We start from the raw sequence: 20,152 nt of genomic DNA, 5'->3' as shown, positions 1-20,152 counted from the left end.
AGGCCCGCCTCAACAAACAAGAAAAATCTCAAATGAGTAATTTAAAATGACACCTAACAGAACTAGAAAAAGAAAAGCAAAGACCCAAGTCAGTAGAAGAAGAGAAATAACAAATATTAGAGCAGAAACAAATGAAATAGTGACTAAAAAAACAGTAAAAATGATCAATGAAACTAAGAACTGGTTCTTTGAGAAGATGAAGAAAATTGACAAACCCTTAGCCAGACTCACTAAAAAAAGAAGAGAGAAAACTCAAATAAATAAAATTAGAAATGAAAGAGGAGAAATTACAACAGATGCTATAGAAATACAAAGGATTATGAGAGAATACTATGAAAAACTATATGCCAACAAATTAGATAACCTAGAAGAAATGGACGAATTCTTAGACTCATACAACATCCCCGAAAAACTGAATCAAGAAGAAATAAGGAATCTGAAAAGACCAACCATAGTAAAGAGCTTGAAACAGTAATCAAAAACCTCCCAAAAAACAAAAGTCCAGGACAAGATGGCTTCGCTGGAGAATTCTACCAAACACTCAAAGAAGGTTTAATACCTGTCCTTCTCAAACTATTCCAAAAAATTGAAGAAGACAGAATGCTTCCTAACTCATTCCATGCGGCCAACATTACCCTGATACCAGAATCAGACAAAGATGACACAAAGAAGGAAAATTACAGGGCAATATTGCTGATGAACACAGACGCAAAAATCTTCAACAAATAATTGGCAAACCACATACAGCAATACATTAAAAGGATAATACACCATGATAAGTGGGATTTACACCAGGGATGCAGGGATGGTTCAAATCTGCAAATCAATCAGTGTGCTACACTACATTAACAAAATAGGGAATAAAAATTACATGATCATCTCAATAGATGCAGAGAAAGAATTTGACAAGTTCCAACATCTATTTATGATAATAACTCTCAATAAAATGGGTATAGAAGGAAAGTACCTCAACATAATAAAGGCCATACATGACAAACCAAAGCAAACATCACACTTAATGGTGAGAAAATGAAAGTCATCCCTCTGAGAACAGGAACAGGACAAGGGTGCCTACTCCTGCCACTCCTATTCAACATAGTACTGGAAGGTTTGGCCAGAGCAGTTAGGCAAGAAAAAGAAATAAAGGGTATCCATATTGGAAAGCAAGAAGTGAAACTCTCATTGTTTAGAGGTGACATGATTCTGTATATAGAAAGCTTGAAAGAATCCCCCAGGGAACTATTAGAAATAATCAACAACTACAGCAAAGTTGCAGGGTACAAAATCAACTTACAAAAATCAATTGCATTTCTATACACTCATAACCCACTAGCAAGAAGACAAGTCAAGAATACAATCCCATTTACAATCTCAACAAAAAGAATAAAATACATAGGAATAAATTTAACCAAGAAGGTAGAAGACATACACTGAAAACTATAAGACATTATTGAGAGAAATCGAAGACATAAAGAAATGGAAAGATATTCCATGCTCATGGAATGGAAGAGAAAGCATAATCAAAATGTCCATACTACCTAAAGCAATCTACAGATTCAATGCAATCCCAATCAGAATCCCAATGACATTCTTCACAGCAATGCAACAAAGAATCTTAAAATATATGTGGAACAACAAAAGACCCCGAATAGCTAAAGCAATCCTGAGACAAAAACACAAAGCTGGAGGCATCACAATCTGTGACTTCAAAATATACTACAAAGCTATAGTAATCAAAACAGAATGATACTGGCACAAAAACAGACACACAGATCAATGGAACAGGATTGAAAGCCCAGAAATAAAACCAGCTAATCCACATATCTATGGACAGCTAATCCTCGACAAAGGAGCCAAGAGCATACAACGGAGAAAGGAAAGTCTCTTCAATAAATGGTGCTGGGAAAACTGGACAGCCACATGCAAAAGAATGTAAGTAGATCATTATCTTGCACCATACACAAAAAATAATGAAAAATGGATTAAAGACTTTAATGTATGACCCCAAATCATAAAACTCCTAGAAGAAAACATAGGCAGTATACTCTTTGACATCAGTCTTAGCAGTATTTTTCCTAATACCATGTGTACTCAGGCAAGGGAAGCAACAGAAAAAATAAACAAATGGGACTATATCAGACTAACATCTTCTGCAAGGCAAAGAAAACCATGAACAAAACAAGGCAACGCACCAACCGGGAGAAAAAATTTGCAAATCATATATCTGTCATGGAGTTAATTTCCAAAATATGTAAAGACCTCATACAACCCAGCCACAAAAAAGCAAAGAACCCAATTAAAAACTGGGCCGAGCATATGAACAGACATTTTCCCAAAGAAGACATACAGATGGTCAATAGGCACGTGAAAAGATGTTCAACATTACTAATCATTTGGGAAATGCAAGTAAAAACTACAATGAGATATCACGCTATACCTGTCAGAATGGCTGTAATTACCAAGATAAAAAATGACAAACGGTGGAGATGATGTGGAGAAAAGGACACCCTCATACACTGCTGGTGGGAATGTAAACTGGTGCAGCCACTATGGAAAACAGTGTGGAGATTTCTTGTAAATTAAAAATAGAAATATGATCCAGGTATCCCACTACTGGGTATTTATCCAAAGAACTTGAAATCAACAATTCAAAGAGATTTATGTGCTCCTATGTTATTTCAGCATTAATCACAATAGCTAAGACGTGGAAACAACCCAAGTACCCTTCAAATGATGAATGAATAAAGAAGATATGCTATATATATATATATATATATATATATATATACAATGGAATACTACTCAGCCATGACAAAAGACAAAATCGTCCCGTTTGCAACAACATGGATAGACTTTGAGGGTATGATGTTAAGTGATATAAGCCAAAGACAAACACTGCATGATTTCACACATATGTGGAAGATAAACAAACACATGGATAAACAGAACAGATTAATGGTTACCAGAGGGAAAGGGGGTTTGAGAATGGGTTAAAGGGATACAGGGGCACATATGTATGGTGATAGATAAAAATTAGACTATTGATGGCGAGCACGGTGCAGTCTGTACAGAAATTGATTAATAGTGTACACCTGGAATTACACAATGTTATAAACCATTTTGTCCTCAATAAAATAGCTGAAAAAATTATGTTATAAATTATTAGCATGATTTGTAATCGATATTGTTTTAGGATCAGGAATTAATTTAACTGTTAGGTAATTGCAAGTTATATTTAATCAAATATTAATGCATTAGGGAATGTAATTGAAAATGCTTATATTTAGGCTAAAACTAAAGGCAGCTTTGTATTATTTAACTTAACTCAAAAGGGTACAATTTCCATTTTTCTGACTTTATGAGTTTATCAGAAGAAACGTTTAAAAGAACCAAATATCATATTAAATTCAATATGTGGTAGACAGTTGAAAAATTATGTGTTATCTAGGTCATAGGAAATAAACTTAAAAGAAAAACAAAACATTTCCTCTGAGGTTTTCGCCAACAGATGAAACTGTGAACCTTCTTGTGTACCTTGAGTGGACAATTTGAGGACAATCTATGTTTAGCAGCAGGTTTATTATTCTTTTCTTATTACATATAATACTTAGAAAAACAAAACATACACACATTCACTCCACTGAAGATGCAGGATGAAGAAAGATACATGACATTGAACGTACAGGCGAATAAAAGAAGTTCTAACCAAACATCTCAACTTAAATTTAAAGGTATGGAATTCAGTTTTTGTCAACTGGTGTGGATTTAGATGGGTATGGATTTAATATGGATTAATATTAATATGAATGTTAATGTTAACAGTAGTTTCCATTATTCTTTTCTTTTCTGTTCTTGGATGGTTTCATTTTTTTGGTGTTTCTCTGTTTCTGTCTCGGTCTTGTCTCTCTGTCTCTCGGTGTTTCTGTCTGTCTCTCATTTATCAATGTGAAATGAACAGCTATTTTCTTTCAAAGCAATGTCTTGTCTCATATAATTTCTTATGGATATTCTCAGGAAATATACACATTCAATTAAAATTAACAATTAAAAAAATGAATATTTGGTGCCAGTCATCTACCTTCTTATCATTCATAAAATATGGCATTTTTTAATGCCAAATTTTAATTCAGCTTGTCAAAAACTTTAAAATATGTTTTTCACCATGCGAAAATTTTTGGTTTGGGAAATAGAGATATCAACCTGAAAGACCACAAAACGCAATGGCTCCTCTGTGCAAACTTTTTTCACACTCAGTTTGTAGATGTCACTCAGAAACCAAAATGTGTTTTGATGAAGAAAAAGAGCTCAGGAAGCTGAAAATAATAAATTTACAGCTCCTGGATATATAAGTGTTATTTGCTGATGTATCATTTGCTAATATTTAGTGAAGTTTGGGTTAAGTAAGACATACTACATTTGAATCTAATTGACAATCTAACCCTTGTCATTATACATAGAGTTTTACTTTACTTCATGATCGTATATCTTTTCTCATATCTTGGTGTTAATGACAATAAGAAATAACATTTTTGTCATATATATATAATTATATATAGTTTCAGAATCACTATAGAAATAGTATTACTAGTACTATAATTACTTAAGAAAATACTAAAAAGTGTTTGCAGTTTTTTTGTTCTTACTATATATTCCATTGGGCTTGCACAGTCAAATTAAGTTTTAAAATCACTTGAAATAATTCCTTTCTCTATAGTTAAGCCACTAACTTAATATCCTGTTAGGTTCCCTTACTTCATTTTCCATTTTATTTTTAAGGATCACTTTTTTCATTTTGGTTTGTTTTATAATTATATATAAGTATACATGTTACGCAATTATATATTGCACATATATACATATGATACCATATAATTATTTTATAATTATGTAAAACATTTACATATTTTCAGTCAAACCAATATAGCAAGGTACTTCCAAAGATCTGCAACTCTCATAAATCCAGCTCCTATCCTGTCCGTTTCACCCTGTTCTCTCCCTCCTTCCCTCCCAAACTCATTATACACACGCCCGCACACACACACACACGCACACACACTTTGATCCTTTACATAGATGAATATATCTCCATTAAGTTGACGTACTGTAGTTTATTCAATTAGTCCCCCTATTGATGGACATTTATGATGTTTGCATTCTTTTTCTATTATATTCCTACTATAAATAGTGTTGCAATGCCTTGCACATATGTCTTTTTATATTTTGCCAATATGTCCCTGGGGCAGATTCCTAGAAGATAGACTACTGGATGACAAGGTAAATGCATATGTAATTTTGCTAGTTTTCTCCAAATATCCCTCCATAGGATTGTACCATTTTGTATTTTCATATTTTGCAGTGTTTACTTGGCCATTCTCACTTGGTTGTTCTTCCAAATAATTTTATTTAATAATTGTTTAGTATTCAAATAATTTGCAGACTCATTCGCCACAAAAAACAATAAACAAAACAAACTAATATAGTTTTATAGTATACTAAAATACTTCCTAATTTATCAATTAACTTAGGGAAAATTTATCTCTTTGGTACTTAGCCTTCAATCCAAACACAGTTGAATTTCCATTTGCTCAAGTCTATATACATGTTATTCAATTTTTTTTGTTGTTTGTGTTTTTCTTTAGTTCTCATATTGGTTTGGGTCATTTCTTGTTAAGTTCATTTCTAGTTTTCTTTTTGTATTTTGTTTTGTTAGCTATCCATAGGTAATGCTTTCCTTTCATTTGTGTTTTTAAAAGGTTATTGGATATATAAAGGCAATTGATTTTTAGTATGTGAATTTTATACTGCAGTTACTAAATTGTTTTGTTATTTGTGTGATTATAGTCCTTTTTTTCCAATGATTCTTTTAGTTTTGCCAAACACATATTGTCTTCAAATAATTGTACCTCTTTTTCTAATGTTTTTAACCTCGATTTTTATCTTATCTGATTGCATTGAATAGTACCTCTCCAAAATATTAAATAGAAGTGGAGATTTGGAATATGTTTTTCCCCAGCTTTATTGATATCTAATTGATATAAAACATTGCATATGATTAAGTGTACAATGTGATGATTTGATACATTTGTATACTGCAAAATGATTACCATAGTAGGATTAGTTAACACCTCCATCACCTCACATAATTACCGTTTCTTTTTTGTGGGAAGAGCATTTAAAATCTACTCTCTTGGCAACTTTCAAAAATATAATACAGTATTGTTAACCATAATCACCATGCTGTACAGTAGATCCCCAGAACTTATTCATCTTATAACTGGAACTTTGTAAACTTGGACATCTCCCATTTCCCCCACTCCCCAGCCCCTGGCAACCACCATTCTACTCTCTGTATCTATGAGTTTGGCTTTCTTAGATTCTACACACAAGTGATAACATACAGAATTTGTCTTTCTCTATCTGGCTTATTTCTTAGCATATTGCCCTCAAGTTCCATCCACATTTTCCCAAATAGTAGTATTTCCTTTTTTCTAATTACTGAATAATATTCCGTTGTATATATACCACACGTTCTTTATCCATTCATTTATAGATGGACACATAGGTTGTTTCCGTATCTTGGCTATTGTGAATAATGCTACAATTAATGTAAGAGTGCAGATATATTTTTGAGATAATGTTTTCATTTCCATTGGGTAAATGCCCTGAAATGGGATTGCTAGATCCTATGGTAGTTCTGTTTTTAATTTTTTGAGGAACCTCCTTATTGTTTTTCTTAGTGGCTGTACCATTTTACATTCTCACCAAGAGTGTGCAAGGGTTCAAAGTTCTCCACATCCTCACCAACTCTTATTATCTTTTGTTTTTTAGATAATAACCATTCTAACAAGTGTGAAGAGATATCTCATTGTGGTTTTGATTTGCATTTTCCTGATGGTTAGTGATATTGAGCACCTTTTCATTTACCTGTTGGCCATCTGCTTGGCTTTGGAAAACTGTCACTTCAGATCCTCTACCCATTTTTTAATAGAATTGTTTGGGTTTTTTCTATTGAGTTGTGTGAGTTCCTTATATATTTTGGATTTTAACATTTTATCATCAGATATGATATCATCTTATATGATATTCAAATATTTTCTCCCATTCCATAGATTGCCTTTTCATTTTGTTGATGGTTTCTGAATCTATAGATGGATTTGGGTAGTGTGGACCTTTTAAAAAAATTAATTTTTCTGATCCATGAGCATGCATTATTTTCCATTTATTTGCATTTCTTTTCACAATTTCTTTCATCAGACTCTTGTAGTTTTCGTTGTACAGATCTTTCACCTCCTTCGTTAAATTATACCTAACTTTTTGTTGTTTTTTTGGCTATTGTTCATGGGATTGCTTTCTTTATTTACTTTTCAGATATTTCATTGTTAGTGGATAGAAATGCAACTGATTTTTGGATGTTGATTTTGTGTGTGGCAAATTTACTGAATTTGTGGATTAGTTCTAACAATTTTTTTGGTGGAGTTTTTAGGAGTTTTTATATATAAGATCATATCATCTACATACAAAGACAATTTTTTTTCTTCTTTTCTGATTTGGAGGCATTTTGTTTCTTTTTTTGCCTGATTGCTCTGGCGAGGACTTCCAAGACTATGTTGAATAGATGGGGTGAGAGTGGGCAGACTTGTCTTGTTTCTGATCTTGGAGGAAAAGATTTCAAGCTTTCACCGTGGAGTATTGTGTTAGCTGTGGGCTTGTCATATATGCCTTTTATTATGTTAAGGTATGTTCCTTCATTACACAGTTTGTTGAGAGTTTTTATCTTGAAAGGATGATGTGTTTTGTCAAATGCTTTCTCTGCATCTATTGAGGTGATCATATGATTTTTATCTTTCATTCTATTAATGTGGTGAATCACATTTATTGATTTGTGCATATTGAACCTTCCTTGCATCTCAGGGATAAATCTCACTTAATTACGGAATATGATCTTTTTAATATGCTAATATTTTGTTGAGAATTTTGCATCTATATTCATCAAGGATATTAATCTGTAACTTTCTTTTCTTGTAGTATCCTTATATGGCTTTGGTGTCAGGGTAATGCTGACCTTGTAAAATGAGTTCAGGAGTGTTCCCTCATCTTGAATTTTTTGGAAAAGTTTAAGACATTAATTCTTCCTTAAATATCGGCAGAATTCACCAGGGGAACTGCTTGGTTCTGGGCTTTACTTTCTTGAGACGTTTTTGATTACTAATTCAATCTTCTTTGTTGTTTATTATTCTGTTCAGATTTTCTATTTCTTCCTGATTAAGTCTTGGTAGGTTGTATGTTTCTAAGAATTTATTTATTTTTAGATTGTCCAATTTGTTGGTGTGTAATTTTTCATAGTAGTCTAACAATTCTTTGTATTTTTGTGGTATCAGTTGTAATGTCTTCTCTTTCATTTCTGATTTTATTTATTTAAGCTTTCTCTCTTTTTATTCTTAGTCTAGGTAAAAGTTTTTAAATTTTGTTTATCTTTTCAAAAAAACCAACTTAGTTTTGCTGAATGCTCTGTGTATGTCTGTTAGACCCATTTGGTCTAAACTTTAGGTCAAGTCCTGTGTTTTCTTATTGATTTTCTGTTTGGATGATCTATCCATTGTTGAATGTGGGGATTGAAATCCCCTACTGTTATTGTATTGTAGTCTATTTCTTCCTTCAGATCTGTTAGTATTTGCTTAATGTATTTAGGTGTTTTGATGTTGAGTGCATATATATTTATGATTATGTCCTCTTAATGAACTGACCCCTTTATCATTAGATAATGACCTTTTTTGTCTCTTGCTGCAGTTTTTGATGTAAAGCCTACTTTTTCTGATATAAGTATAGCTATCTCTATTTTCTTTTAGTTTTCATTTGCGTGGAATAGCTTTTTCCATCCCTTCTCTTTGAGCCTACATGTGTACTTAAAGCTGATGTGAGTCTCTTGTAGGCAACATGTAGTTAAGTCTTCTTTGTTTTTTTCCATCCAGCTATTTTATGTCTTGTGATTAGAATATTTAATCTGTTTATATTTAGAGTAATTTTGATATGTAAGGACTTATTAATGCTGTCTTATTAACTGTTTTTTGGCTCTTTTGTAGTTCACTTGTTCCTTTCTCTCTCTCTCTCGCTGTATTCCTTTGTGAATTGATTATTTTTCATAGTGGTAGGCTTTGATTCCCTTTTCTTTTAATGTATTCATTGTAGCTTTTGCTTTGTGGTTACCATAAGGCTTACATAAAACATCTTATAACTATAATACTCTATTTTACACAGATAACAAGTTTAATTGCAGACAAAAACTCTACTCTTTTAATGCCTGTCTCTTCTATTTTTGAAGTCACAATTTACCTCTTTTTATATTGTGCATTCATTAACAAATTATTGTATCTATAGTTATTTTTAACAGTTTTTTTCCTTCAACTTTTTACTGGAGTTAATTAATTTTTTCCGAACTTTTGTGGAAAAGTTTCAGTGTTTCTCAATTAAATATTATGTCTGCGTCATTAGACAAAAAAACTGTTGTGCTTATTAAGTACCCATCAATTCCTGATTTATTTTTTAACATAAAGTTGTTGGATTTTATCAGTTACATCTTTTATATCTATTGGGATGATGATACCTTTTCCCTTAGCTCTATTAATATGATATTAATGGATTTATTACTATTGAATAACCCTTGTGTTCCTAGAATAAACTCAACATGGTCATGGTATATTTTAGCTACAAATAGCATATTTAAGATTTTTGTATGGGCACTCATAAGAGTAATTCTTTTTAATTACTTTTATTTTTTGATGGTAAAAATCTTGTATTTTAACCTTAGAAGTCAAATTATGCCATTTTTCTATAGAAGAAAACACAGGATAATGAAAATGTTATTTTCTCCATAATTCTGATCCTTAATATGCCTCAAATTCATGCTGTGAAGGTCATTTCGTGATGCTTAGGGGAAATAATTCAGTCTGAGTTGAATTTGAACAGGCTTTCACATCCTTTCTCCTAACATTTTCTGATAATCATTTGTCTGATTTTTTAAATAAATCAATGGCATTTTTATTACATGTATTGAATTCTCAGAATTTATTGGTCATCATTACTAATATTTTACAATACTCAAAAATAATCTTGGAAATGCAGGATGTTCATTAATTGAATTCTGATAAATCTTATTTTGCTATTTTTGTCAATATTATGAAAAGAGAAAAACTGTGTACTATTTCTCTGAAACACTGTTCTACATGGTTTGTCACGCTCTTTCTTGACAGGGTTGGCAACTTCAAATGTAGTTTATTCCCACAGGGTTAAAGGGTATTTGGAATATGAATTTTAGTATTAATAATTCAATTTATTGACTGAGCAATAAGGATAATCACAGTTATGGGGAGTGATTTATTATCAATTAACATAATGCACTTGCAAAAATTATCTTTGATAAAGACAAACTACTATGCACAATATAGATGTTCATTTACTCAGTATAAATTAATTACTCATATAATTCTATAAGCCTATGTCCACCAGATCTAAGTCTTCTTTAGTAAGGTTGAAAAAAATAACATATATACTCGAGGCGCTAAATGTGACTATTTCCTTTCTGTCTAATGATATCAGTTTGTTGATTAATAACCATAACTGAGTTCACACTCTTATCTGAACCTAGCAGTGTAGGTACATGAAAAATAAAACTTCTAAAGAGTTTACCATCTAACAAGAAGCTGAAACATCTTTATTGCATGGATTAGGAAGAATTTTGGATTTTTTTTTTTTAGATTAAAATAGCAAGTACCAGGAGTCACAGTTAAATCTGACTTGTATTATATACTTAGTAAATTAAACAAGTCAAATGACTTGCAAATATTACATTAAAGTAAATGATTATTTAGAAAGTATTTATTTGTGTGAATATACGTGTGTGTGTGTGTATGTGTGGGTTTGGGGAATTATTAGCTGTATAGATTAAAATTCTTTTTTCCACCAGTCAATAATGTCAAATATTAGCAATTTCTTAAGATTCAATATAACATGTATCATAGCTTCTGACCATCCAGAGTATTGTAATTATTAAATAAAAATAAGTATATATTTTTCTATTTATTTGGGCTTTATGCCTTTGCCTAATATTCTTTGAAACTCAAAACAAATATTATATACAATCCTATTATCACAATTGCTATCACTTCTTGCAAATGTACTTTCTAAGCTAATTCATGTGATTAATCTCTCAGGTTATTCTGTGATGTTGCACCGGTATAAAATATTATTGGGAATATCTGGAACAGTAAATGGTATTCTGGTTTTGACTTTAATCTCCCTGACTGTGTTGGGTAAGTTAAAAGATCTTAATTAAATAAAAATATGAAAAACGTTTACTTTTTTATGACTCTTTTTTATATTCATTCATTCATTCTTTGTTACATTCACAAAGATTTCATAAGGAACTAGTATGTATAAAGCAGTATATTATGCTCCATAGTAATGTATTTATATGTAGTCAAATCAGATAATTATCTTGTCCTCACATAACATATAGTCTAATAAGAGGAGAGTGTGCGTGTGAGTGTGTGATGTGTATCTGGAAACTATACTTTTGGATATCTTAGAAACTTCTGATTAGGTAGAATTCCATTATTTTTCTTAAAAATTTTTATACATTTTACCTAAGATTGTATTTATTTTGCTCTTGTTTTTATCCAGCAAACATTTACTAAGCAACTACCATACCCGAAACATTGTTACAAATTCCTCAAATTAAAAAAAATGAGGGGCCGGCCCAGTGGCTAGCGGTTAAATTCATGCACTCTGCTTTGGTGGCCAGGGGTTCACAGGTTTCGATCCCAGGGTCAGGGCACAGACCGACGCACGACTTGTCAAGGCATGCTGTGGCGGTGTCCCATATAAAATAGAGGAAGATGGGTACAGATATTAGCCCAGGGCCAATCTTCCTCAGCAAAAAAGAGGAAGATTGGCAATGGATGTTAGCTCAAGGCTAATCTTCCTCACAAACACACACAAAAGGAATAATTATGGCGAGAAAACTCATATTCTAGTGGAAGAAACGGATTTTAAGTAAATAATTATGGCAAAATGGGCTAAACAGAGTATCATAGGTTTCAGCAAAAGATTAAGTAAGCAGGGAAAAAGCATGCATACCCCCAGAGCAGGAACTTCGCTTTATTTACTACTATAACACCAGTTCTTAGGACAATGCCCAGCCAAGAATAGATCCTCAACAAATATGTGTTGTATAAACGAATTGATTGCGTAATATTTGAAATTATGGTTCATTAAATAGATATGAAAATTAAAAAGAAACTTTCTATTTATCTAACTTTCTAGTTATCTAGCTATCTTCTTCCAATCACCAGAATCATTCGAAAGAATTTGTTTCTGAGACATTGCAAAGAGAAAGTATTCAACCAACCTTAAAATAATCCTGTGTTCAAGTTTCTCAGGGAGTGTTGCTAAAATGCCAGAAAGGAAATAATTCAAATATCACCCAGCATGATGACATTGGAAACCTGAACATGAATAGTGACACAAGAGGAAACATACGTAATAAGGACGCAGGCCGCTGTGTTTCAAGAGCTGCAGACCATACAGGTATCTCTCAAGGCTTTGGCCTTGTTTTAATCTTTCGGACTGTCTGAGTTTGAAAAACTCTATTGAACAGACATGCAATAGATTAAATTAATAGATAAATATTTGATATAAATCTACTTTTCACTCAAAACTTGATTGATATATTTTAAAATTATTTTGCAGTGGGAGGAGAGCTGTAAAACAGAATTAACAAATAGGCCCTTCCCTCCAGGAATTTAAAATCAAATTTAGACATATAAATATGGAAAGTTAATTGCGATTATAAGGCAGCATATAAATAACTATTTTTTGTCTATTTATCCTTTTTTTGAAATACAAAATGGATAAAAGTAGTTATATCTAATAAATTATCCATTGTGATTTTAAGCTTAGAACTTCCAATCATGTAGAATTTTGGAAAACAATCCCTTCTACTTTCAATTATTTTATTTTAGTTTACTTTTTAACACTTTATTCTTTGAGCTTTTGACATTTATTTCATGTATGAAATATATCATGTATGATATGTGAGAAAGGTGCAGATTAATTTATTTTATAATTATTTATCAAAGAATTTTTCTCTAATCCACTAGCTTGTGTTGTTCCCTTTGTCACATATAAAAATGTCATATATGTTATGGTTTACTTATTGACACTTTTCTTTTGGATTATCTATCTGTTTTACATGTACAAGTCCCAAACCACTTGAAATATTGTAATTTTGCCACATATTTTACACTCTGACTAGCTAATTCGTTATTATGTTGGGTCTTGTAATGGAACATTTTCAGAGGTAAAGAAGCTTTGATAGGTAAACATAGAATCATATAGACACCATTAAACATTCATTAAAGTCTAAACACTGTATGTCAAACTATAAGATATTAATTTCCTATTACTTTTTTCTTTTTTAGTTGAGGCTATATTCACAAGCATAAAATTAACCATTTAAAAGTAAACAATTCAAGCGTGTTAGGACATTCAAATGTGTAATCACAATATCTATCTCGTTGCAAAACATTTTCATCACCCAAAAAAAAAAATCCCATATCCAATAAGCAATTACTCCCCATTCCTCTCCCCCCCAGTCACTAGCAACCACTAATCTGCTTTCTGTCTCTATGGATTTACCTATTCCGGATTTTCATATAATGAAATCACACAATATTTGACCTTTTGTGTCTTTCTTCTTTCACTTAGCATGTTTTTAAAGTTTATCCATGTTGTATCATGTATCAGCACTTTGTTCCTTTTTATGATTGAATAATATTCCATTGTATGTATATACCACAATTTGTTTAAGACAACAATAGTAACCTTAAAGCGAGCAACAGATTCAAAGAAATCCTTATCAAAATTCCTATGGCTTTTTTGGCAGAAATGGACAAGGCAATCCCAAATTTCATGTGGAATTGCAAGGGATCCTGAATAGCAAAAACAACCTTAGAAAAAACAGATTTGGAAGATTCACATTTTCCAATGTCAAAACTTACGACAAATCTACAGTAATAAAAACAACGTGTTACTGGCCTAAAGATAGACATAGAACAATGGAATAGATTTGAGAGTCCAGAATTGAGCCCACACACCTATAGCCAAATGATTTTTGACAAGGGTGCCAAAATTATCTAACGTGTCTTTTCAACAAATGAGGCTGGGTCAACTGGATAGTCACTTGCAAAGAATGAATTTGAACACCCAGCTCATATAATACAGAAAAATCAATTGAAAATGAATGAAAGACCTAAATGTAAGAGCTAAACTATAAAGTTTTTACAAGGAAAAATAGATGTAAATCTTCATAACTGTGGATAAAACAAAGATTTCAAATATGATATCAAAAGCACAGGTGACAGAAGAAAAAAATAGATAAAATGGATATCATTAAAAGTAAAGAATTTGTTCATCAAAGAATATTATCAAGAAATTGAAAAGACAACACACCAAATGGGAAAAAATATTTCAAAATCATGTATCAAATAGGTGTCTAATATCCAGAATACATGAAGAACTCTTATAACTCCAAAACATAAAGACAAACAACTCAATTAAAAAATGGACAAAGGACACCAGTAGACATTTCTTCAAAGAAACTGTACAAAAAGTCAATAAACACATGAAAAGGTGCTTAACATGATTAGTCATTAAGGAAATGCAAAATCAAAACCACAATGAGAAAATGCTTCACACTCACTGAGGTAGCTATAGTCAAACAAATATAACAAGTGTTGGTGAGGATGTAGAGAAATTGCTCATACATTGTTAGCAGGAATGTGAAATGGTGCAGCACTGTGGGAGATAGTTTGGCCATTTCTCAAAAGTTAGCCACAGAATTCAAGAAATTTAAGCCGTAGATATGCACCCAAGAGAATGGAAAATATATATCTACACAAAAATTCATACATGAAGGTTTATAGCAGGAGTATTCATAATAGCCAAAAAGTAGAAATAACTCAAATGTCATCAGTTGATAAATGGATAAACAAAATGTGCTACCTCCATGCAATGGAATTCTATACAGCCATAAAAGGAATGAAGTACTGATATATGCTTCAACTGCATGAACCTTGAAAACATTATGCTAAGTAAAAAAGCCAGACATAAAAAGCTACATATTATATGATCTCATTTATATGAAATGTCCATAATAGTCCAAACCATAGAGACAGAAAAGATTAGTGATTGCCAAGGTTGGGGGGGCGGAGAATGGGTAGTGGCTAGAAATGTTTATGGTGTTTCATTTTTGGGTGATGAAAATATTTTGGAATTAGATAGTAGTCATGTTTGCATAAATTGTGGACATACTAAAACCCAGGACATTTGCACTTTAGAAAGATTAAAATGATGAATTTTATGTTACATGAATTTTACCTCAATAAAAAAGGAGATGGTAATGGCTACAAGTTCAAATAGTTGTGTTGGCCTACACTTATATTTTTACAGATACTTCACTTTCCCTCATTATTTGCCAAAAGTCTCAGATATTTTCAATGTGAGAAGACTTCAATTTCATTTAAATTTAAGAAAGTCAAAGGACTTGATGAACTTATAAAGCAGTTAAAAAAACTGCTATTAATCTCAATATTATTTAATATCAAAAGGGAAATATTAAAAAGATATTTATAGACATAAAACGAGAGAGATTCTAAAACTTGTTTTTTGAGGAAGATTGGCCCTGAGCTAACATCTGTTACCAATCTTCCTCCTTTTTTCCTTTTTTCTCCCCAAAGACCCAGTAGATAGTTGTATTTCATATTTGTAGATCCTTCTAGTTGCTCTATATGGGACGCCACCTCAGCATGGCTTGATGAGCAGCATGTAGGTCGCACCCAAGATCCGAACCAGTGAGCCTGGGGCCATTGAAGTGGACAGTGTGAACTTAACCACTACACCACCAGGCCTGTCCCCTAAAACGTTTGTATGGAAAAATTCTAAGAAAATGGTATAGATAATATTTTATCTAATCTCTCAAATAGTATTAATGCAATATATATCTTAATTGGTTTATATTACTTTAGTAATTATATTAGATAATGGCATGAAAAAAATCCCTTTATCTCCAGGTTTTGCTTCATTTTACTAAGTTAATTTTCCTAATTCCCATAAATTACCATTTGCATTTTGGACACCTGATGAGTCCATAACACTTTGTTATGAGTGATTTTATCATAGCTCCACGGTTATTCATATAACACTTAAGAATTATTCTCACTGTCAATTTTCAGAGATACATACGTAATTTTTTTTTCGTGTATGACGAAGATCAGCCCTGAGCTAACATCCGTGCTAATCCTCCTTTTTTTTTTTGCTGAGGAAGACTGGCTCTGAGCTAACATCCATTGCCAATCCTCCTCCTTTTTTTTCCCCAAAGCCCCAGTAGATAGATGTATGTTATAGTTGCACATCCTTCTAGTTGCTGTATGTGGGACGCGGCCTCAGCATGGCCAGAGAAGTGGTGCGTCGGTGCGCACCTGGGATCTGAACCTGGGCTGCCAGTAGCAGAGCGTGCACACTTAACCACTAAGCCATGGGGCCGGTCCACATATGTAATTTAATTTTTCTTTGTTTCCTCCATTTCCCTATAGGATTGTGCCCATCAGAATGGTTCAAATATCAAGAAAAGTGTTATTGGTTCTCTAATGAGATGAAAAGTTGGAGTGATAGCTATGGGTATTGTTTGGGAAGACAATCTCATCTACTAATCATTCAGGACCAACTTGAAATGGTAAGTGGTGTAGCATCCTGGTTATGGCATTAGCCTCTTTGCAGTTAAAAATGACTTTCCTCAAATTTCTTCCTATCATTCCGTTAAATTATCATTTATCTCTATTACTGAGTTTTTGGCACCCTCTTAAATTTTATGCTTGAAGCCAGTGCCTCACTTGACTCATGATAGTCCTAATCTGAATACTTGTATTCAATTTGCAAGTAATGTGTGTGAATTCATATAATACATAATACATTATATAATGTGTGTAAAGAAGATATGAAATGATTAATATAAGAATCCTCATGTAGAATGCTAGTTGTCAAACAAAATTCTAAAAGCTCACTTAGTGTGTCTGAATTATTAAAACATTCTATTCATGAAGTTACTTACCACTCACTGTTTAGTCTTTTATACAGAAAAACCTGAAACAATCAAACTACGTGTGGATTGGACTTAACTTTACCTCCCTGAGGAGGACATGGACCTGGGTGGATGGTTCTCCATTAGATTCAAAGATGTGAGTCTTTCCTAAAAGTCAATCGGATTTATTGTTTATTGTAGAAAGTATCTTCATAAAGCACTTCTAAGTCCACCAAAATCAATTCTGAATTTGTTCTTGGTACTAAAGAATTTGAAAGGATCAAAATTAATTTAATGTTCACTGCAATAATGAGGGATATTTTAGCAAAAGGATTTGAAAACAATAATGGTTGTGCATTTATTGTTTAAAAACTACTCACACTTTACATAGAAGGGTGGACAGAACCAATGTGGCCTTCTGTTTTCAAAGTTCTCAATGCTTACTTTAGCCATCTTTAGCAATTGAAAAAAAAACTATACACAATTTTTTGTATTGTATGATTATCATAATCATACAAACAAAATACAAGACAGAACAAAATACTCCAAAATTCTCTCAATTGCATGAGATTTTTGAAGATTTTTAAAATTTCATAACATTTTTGTGTGCTTATGTTAATTTTATAATAAAATATTTAATTAGATATACTAATAGTAAAACCAGTAAATTCAAATCTTATCCCTATGTTGTTAGGCAGAGTAATGGTCCCCAAAGATGTCCATATCCTAAGCCTCAAATCCAGTGAATATGTTACCTTACAAGGGTGTGATTAAATTAATAATCTTGAGATAGGAATATTATGCTGGATTATCCAAGTGGGCCCAATGTAATCACAAGAGTCCTTATAGGAGGGAGGAAGTATGGGTAGTGTCAGAGCACGAGATGTGAAGATAAACATAGATGTCCAAGTAATGTGATTGTGACCCAAATTGTTCAGGCAGCCTCTAGAAGCTGAAAAAGGCCATGAATGGATTTTCCCCTACTGCCTGCAGAAGGCAGCTCTGTAGACACTTAATTTTAGTCTTGTAAGATCAGTTTTGGACTTCGGACATCTAGAACTGTAAGATAACAAATTTGTGTTGTTGTAAGCCCCTAAGTTTGTGGTAATTTATTGTAGCAGTGATAAGAAATGAATACACTATGGTAACCAACTTAATGATACTATTGTGTTATTTTCCCTTCACTTTTATTTCACCATTAAATATTACTTATTTTATATATCACTGCACCACATTAATCAAAGGAAGTCAATTGAAGATATTATTTGGAATAGAGAGTAAAATTATATGTGTACGTCATCTGAGGGTAGAGTTGTATCACTGAATATTACCTGATAGATTACTTATGAAGATGCTAACACAGGTTTTTTTCTCATGCCAAATCCACTCAACATTACCTTTAATATTGAGTTCTAACTCTATGAAAATTCAGTACTTACCTGCCGTCTATTGATTTGGAAGCTTTGATGATGATGTGCATCTTTTCCATGATTCTTTCTTGAACTTTGTCCTCAGTTTAAATAAATTCCTAACAGAATAAATCACGAATACTACAGTATTTTATAGACAACTTTATTATTGTATTTAACATATTGCTTTATGGATAAATAATACAATAAATATACAATTTATTTAGAGCTTACATGGATCAGTTTGTGTATTGAGTTCTTTACAAACAACTCATTTAACTTCTATAAAGATATCGTGAGGTAAATATTATTATCACTATTGTATAATTAGATATGAGAAGCCAAGAAAGGTTAAGCAAGCTGTCCTTGTGGACTTGATCTTAATTTTTAATCTAACGGACCGCATAGAACAATGGAAAGAATACTAGAACAGGAATACGGACACAAATTTATTCTTAGCTCCGTCATTTGCAAATAGACTCTCTGGGAGCTCTCCACCAATCACAGACAGTAATACCAAGTTACAGAGATATTGTAATATTTAGTGAGTCAAGGTATTTGAAAATGCCTTGAAATTTTGAGTTACCTTTTAATTAAAGGAGAGTATTAGCTAAAAACACAAATGATGTCTTCAGCAACAATGATTAACAACGTATTTATCCTCTCTTCTGCAGATTCTTCATAAAAGGTCCAGCTAAAGAAAACAGTTGCGCTGCCATCAAGGAAAACAAAATTTACTCTGAAACCTGCAGCAGTGTTTTCAAATGGATTTGCCAATATTAGAATTAAAAAAAAATGATAATGGAATAATCAATGATCAAATTTTTTGCCTATTAGATTCTAATATTATTCTTTAGGAGTAAGAATTTAAAATAGCAATTAAACACCAAAATCTATTCTTTATTTTCCCTCCAGCATGTACATTGGTCCTAGACTCAGAGTAACCCATGTTAACCATGTAAAATATGCTTTTCCAATTTTTTATGTGATAATATAATCCTGTGTCAGCCCATGTATTTATATTCAGGATTTTTATTCATTTCTTAATTTTACAGCAAATGGGATCAAATTATGTCTGCTTTTCTGTATTATGCTTTTTTTCATTGTTTTACTTTTTATTTCTATTTTTTTTATTTTTTATTTTTTTTGTGAGGAAGACCAGCCCTGAGCTAACATCTGCCAATCCTCCTCTTTTTGCTGAGGAAGACTGGCCCTGGGTTAACACCCATGCCCATCTTTCTCCACTTTATATGGGATGCTGCCACAGCATGGCTCGCCAAGCAGTGCGTCGGTGTGCGCCGGGGATCCGAACCAGCGAACCCCGGGCCGCCACAGCGGAGCGCGCGCACCCAACCACTTACGCCACTGGGTCAGCCCCTGTATTTTGCTTTTTTCATTCTTAACAATATTCTATGCACATTTCAAACAGTTCTGAGTTGCATTATAGTGTGGATTTATAAATTTTTTACTCTTTTATTGATGAGCATTAACTTTGTTTCCAGGTTGTTGCTATTATAAACTATGCTGCAATAAATATTCTGAATATTTTTCTTAAACAGTAGCACTTTCATTTCTATGATATAAACCTTAACGCTGGAAATTCTGGGTAATT

The 20,152-nt window shown here is 32.3% G+C and overlaps 1 protein-coding gene across 2 annotated transcripts; it reads left to right on the top strand.

Moving 5' to 3' along the window:
• Positions 1-3,548: 3,548 nt before the first annotated feature.
• KLRF1 (killer cell lectin like receptor F1) lies at positions 3,549-19,604 on the top strand. 2 transcript variants are annotated; one of them, XM_087442773.1, is made up of 6 exons: positions 3,549-3,731; positions 11,208-11,306; positions 12,427-12,582; positions 16,647-16,786; positions 17,188-17,288; positions 19,215-19,604. In XM_087442773.1, the coding sequence occupies exons 1-6, from the start codon at positions 3,647-3,649 to the stop codon at positions 19,321-19,323; spliced, it is 690 nt and encodes a 229-aa protein (XP_087298899.1). In that variant the 5' UTR covers positions 3,549-3,646; the 3' UTR covers positions 19,324-19,604. The 2 variants fall into 2 exon arrangements, with proteins under 2 accessions (XP_087298899.1, XP_004438699.1); XM_004438642.3 differs by having other exon boundaries at positions 17,176-17,288.
• The last annotated feature ends 548 nt before the right edge of the window (positions 19,605-20,152 follow it).

The sequence above is a fragment of the Ceratotherium simum genome, chromosome 17, assembly GCF_057802395.1.
Source record: "Ceratotherium simum simum isolate JZ-2026a chromosome 17, ASM5780239v1, whole genome shotgun sequence".
Lineage (NCBI taxonomy): Eukaryota > Metazoa > Chordata > Mammalia > Perissodactyla > Rhinocerotidae > Ceratotherium > Ceratotherium simum.
The sequence above is the reverse complement of the archived record's forward strand: the minus strand, read 5'-3'. Positions and strand labels throughout refer to the sequence as shown.

Bases quoted from the DNA above. Each gene is read 5' to 3' on its own strand.
- KLRF1 (XM_004438642.3), top strand. From the start codon at position 3,647: ATGCAGGATGAAGAAAGATACATGACATTGAACGTACAGGCGAATAAA. The intron at 12,583-16,646 runs GTATCTCTCAAG...ATTTCCCTATAG, and splicing joins AAGAGCTGCAGACCATACAG to GATTGTGCCCATCAGAATGG. The intron at 16,787-17,175 runs GTAAGTGGTGTA...CTCACTGTTTAG, and splicing joins TTCAGGACCAACTTGAAATG to TCTTTTATACAGAAAAACCT.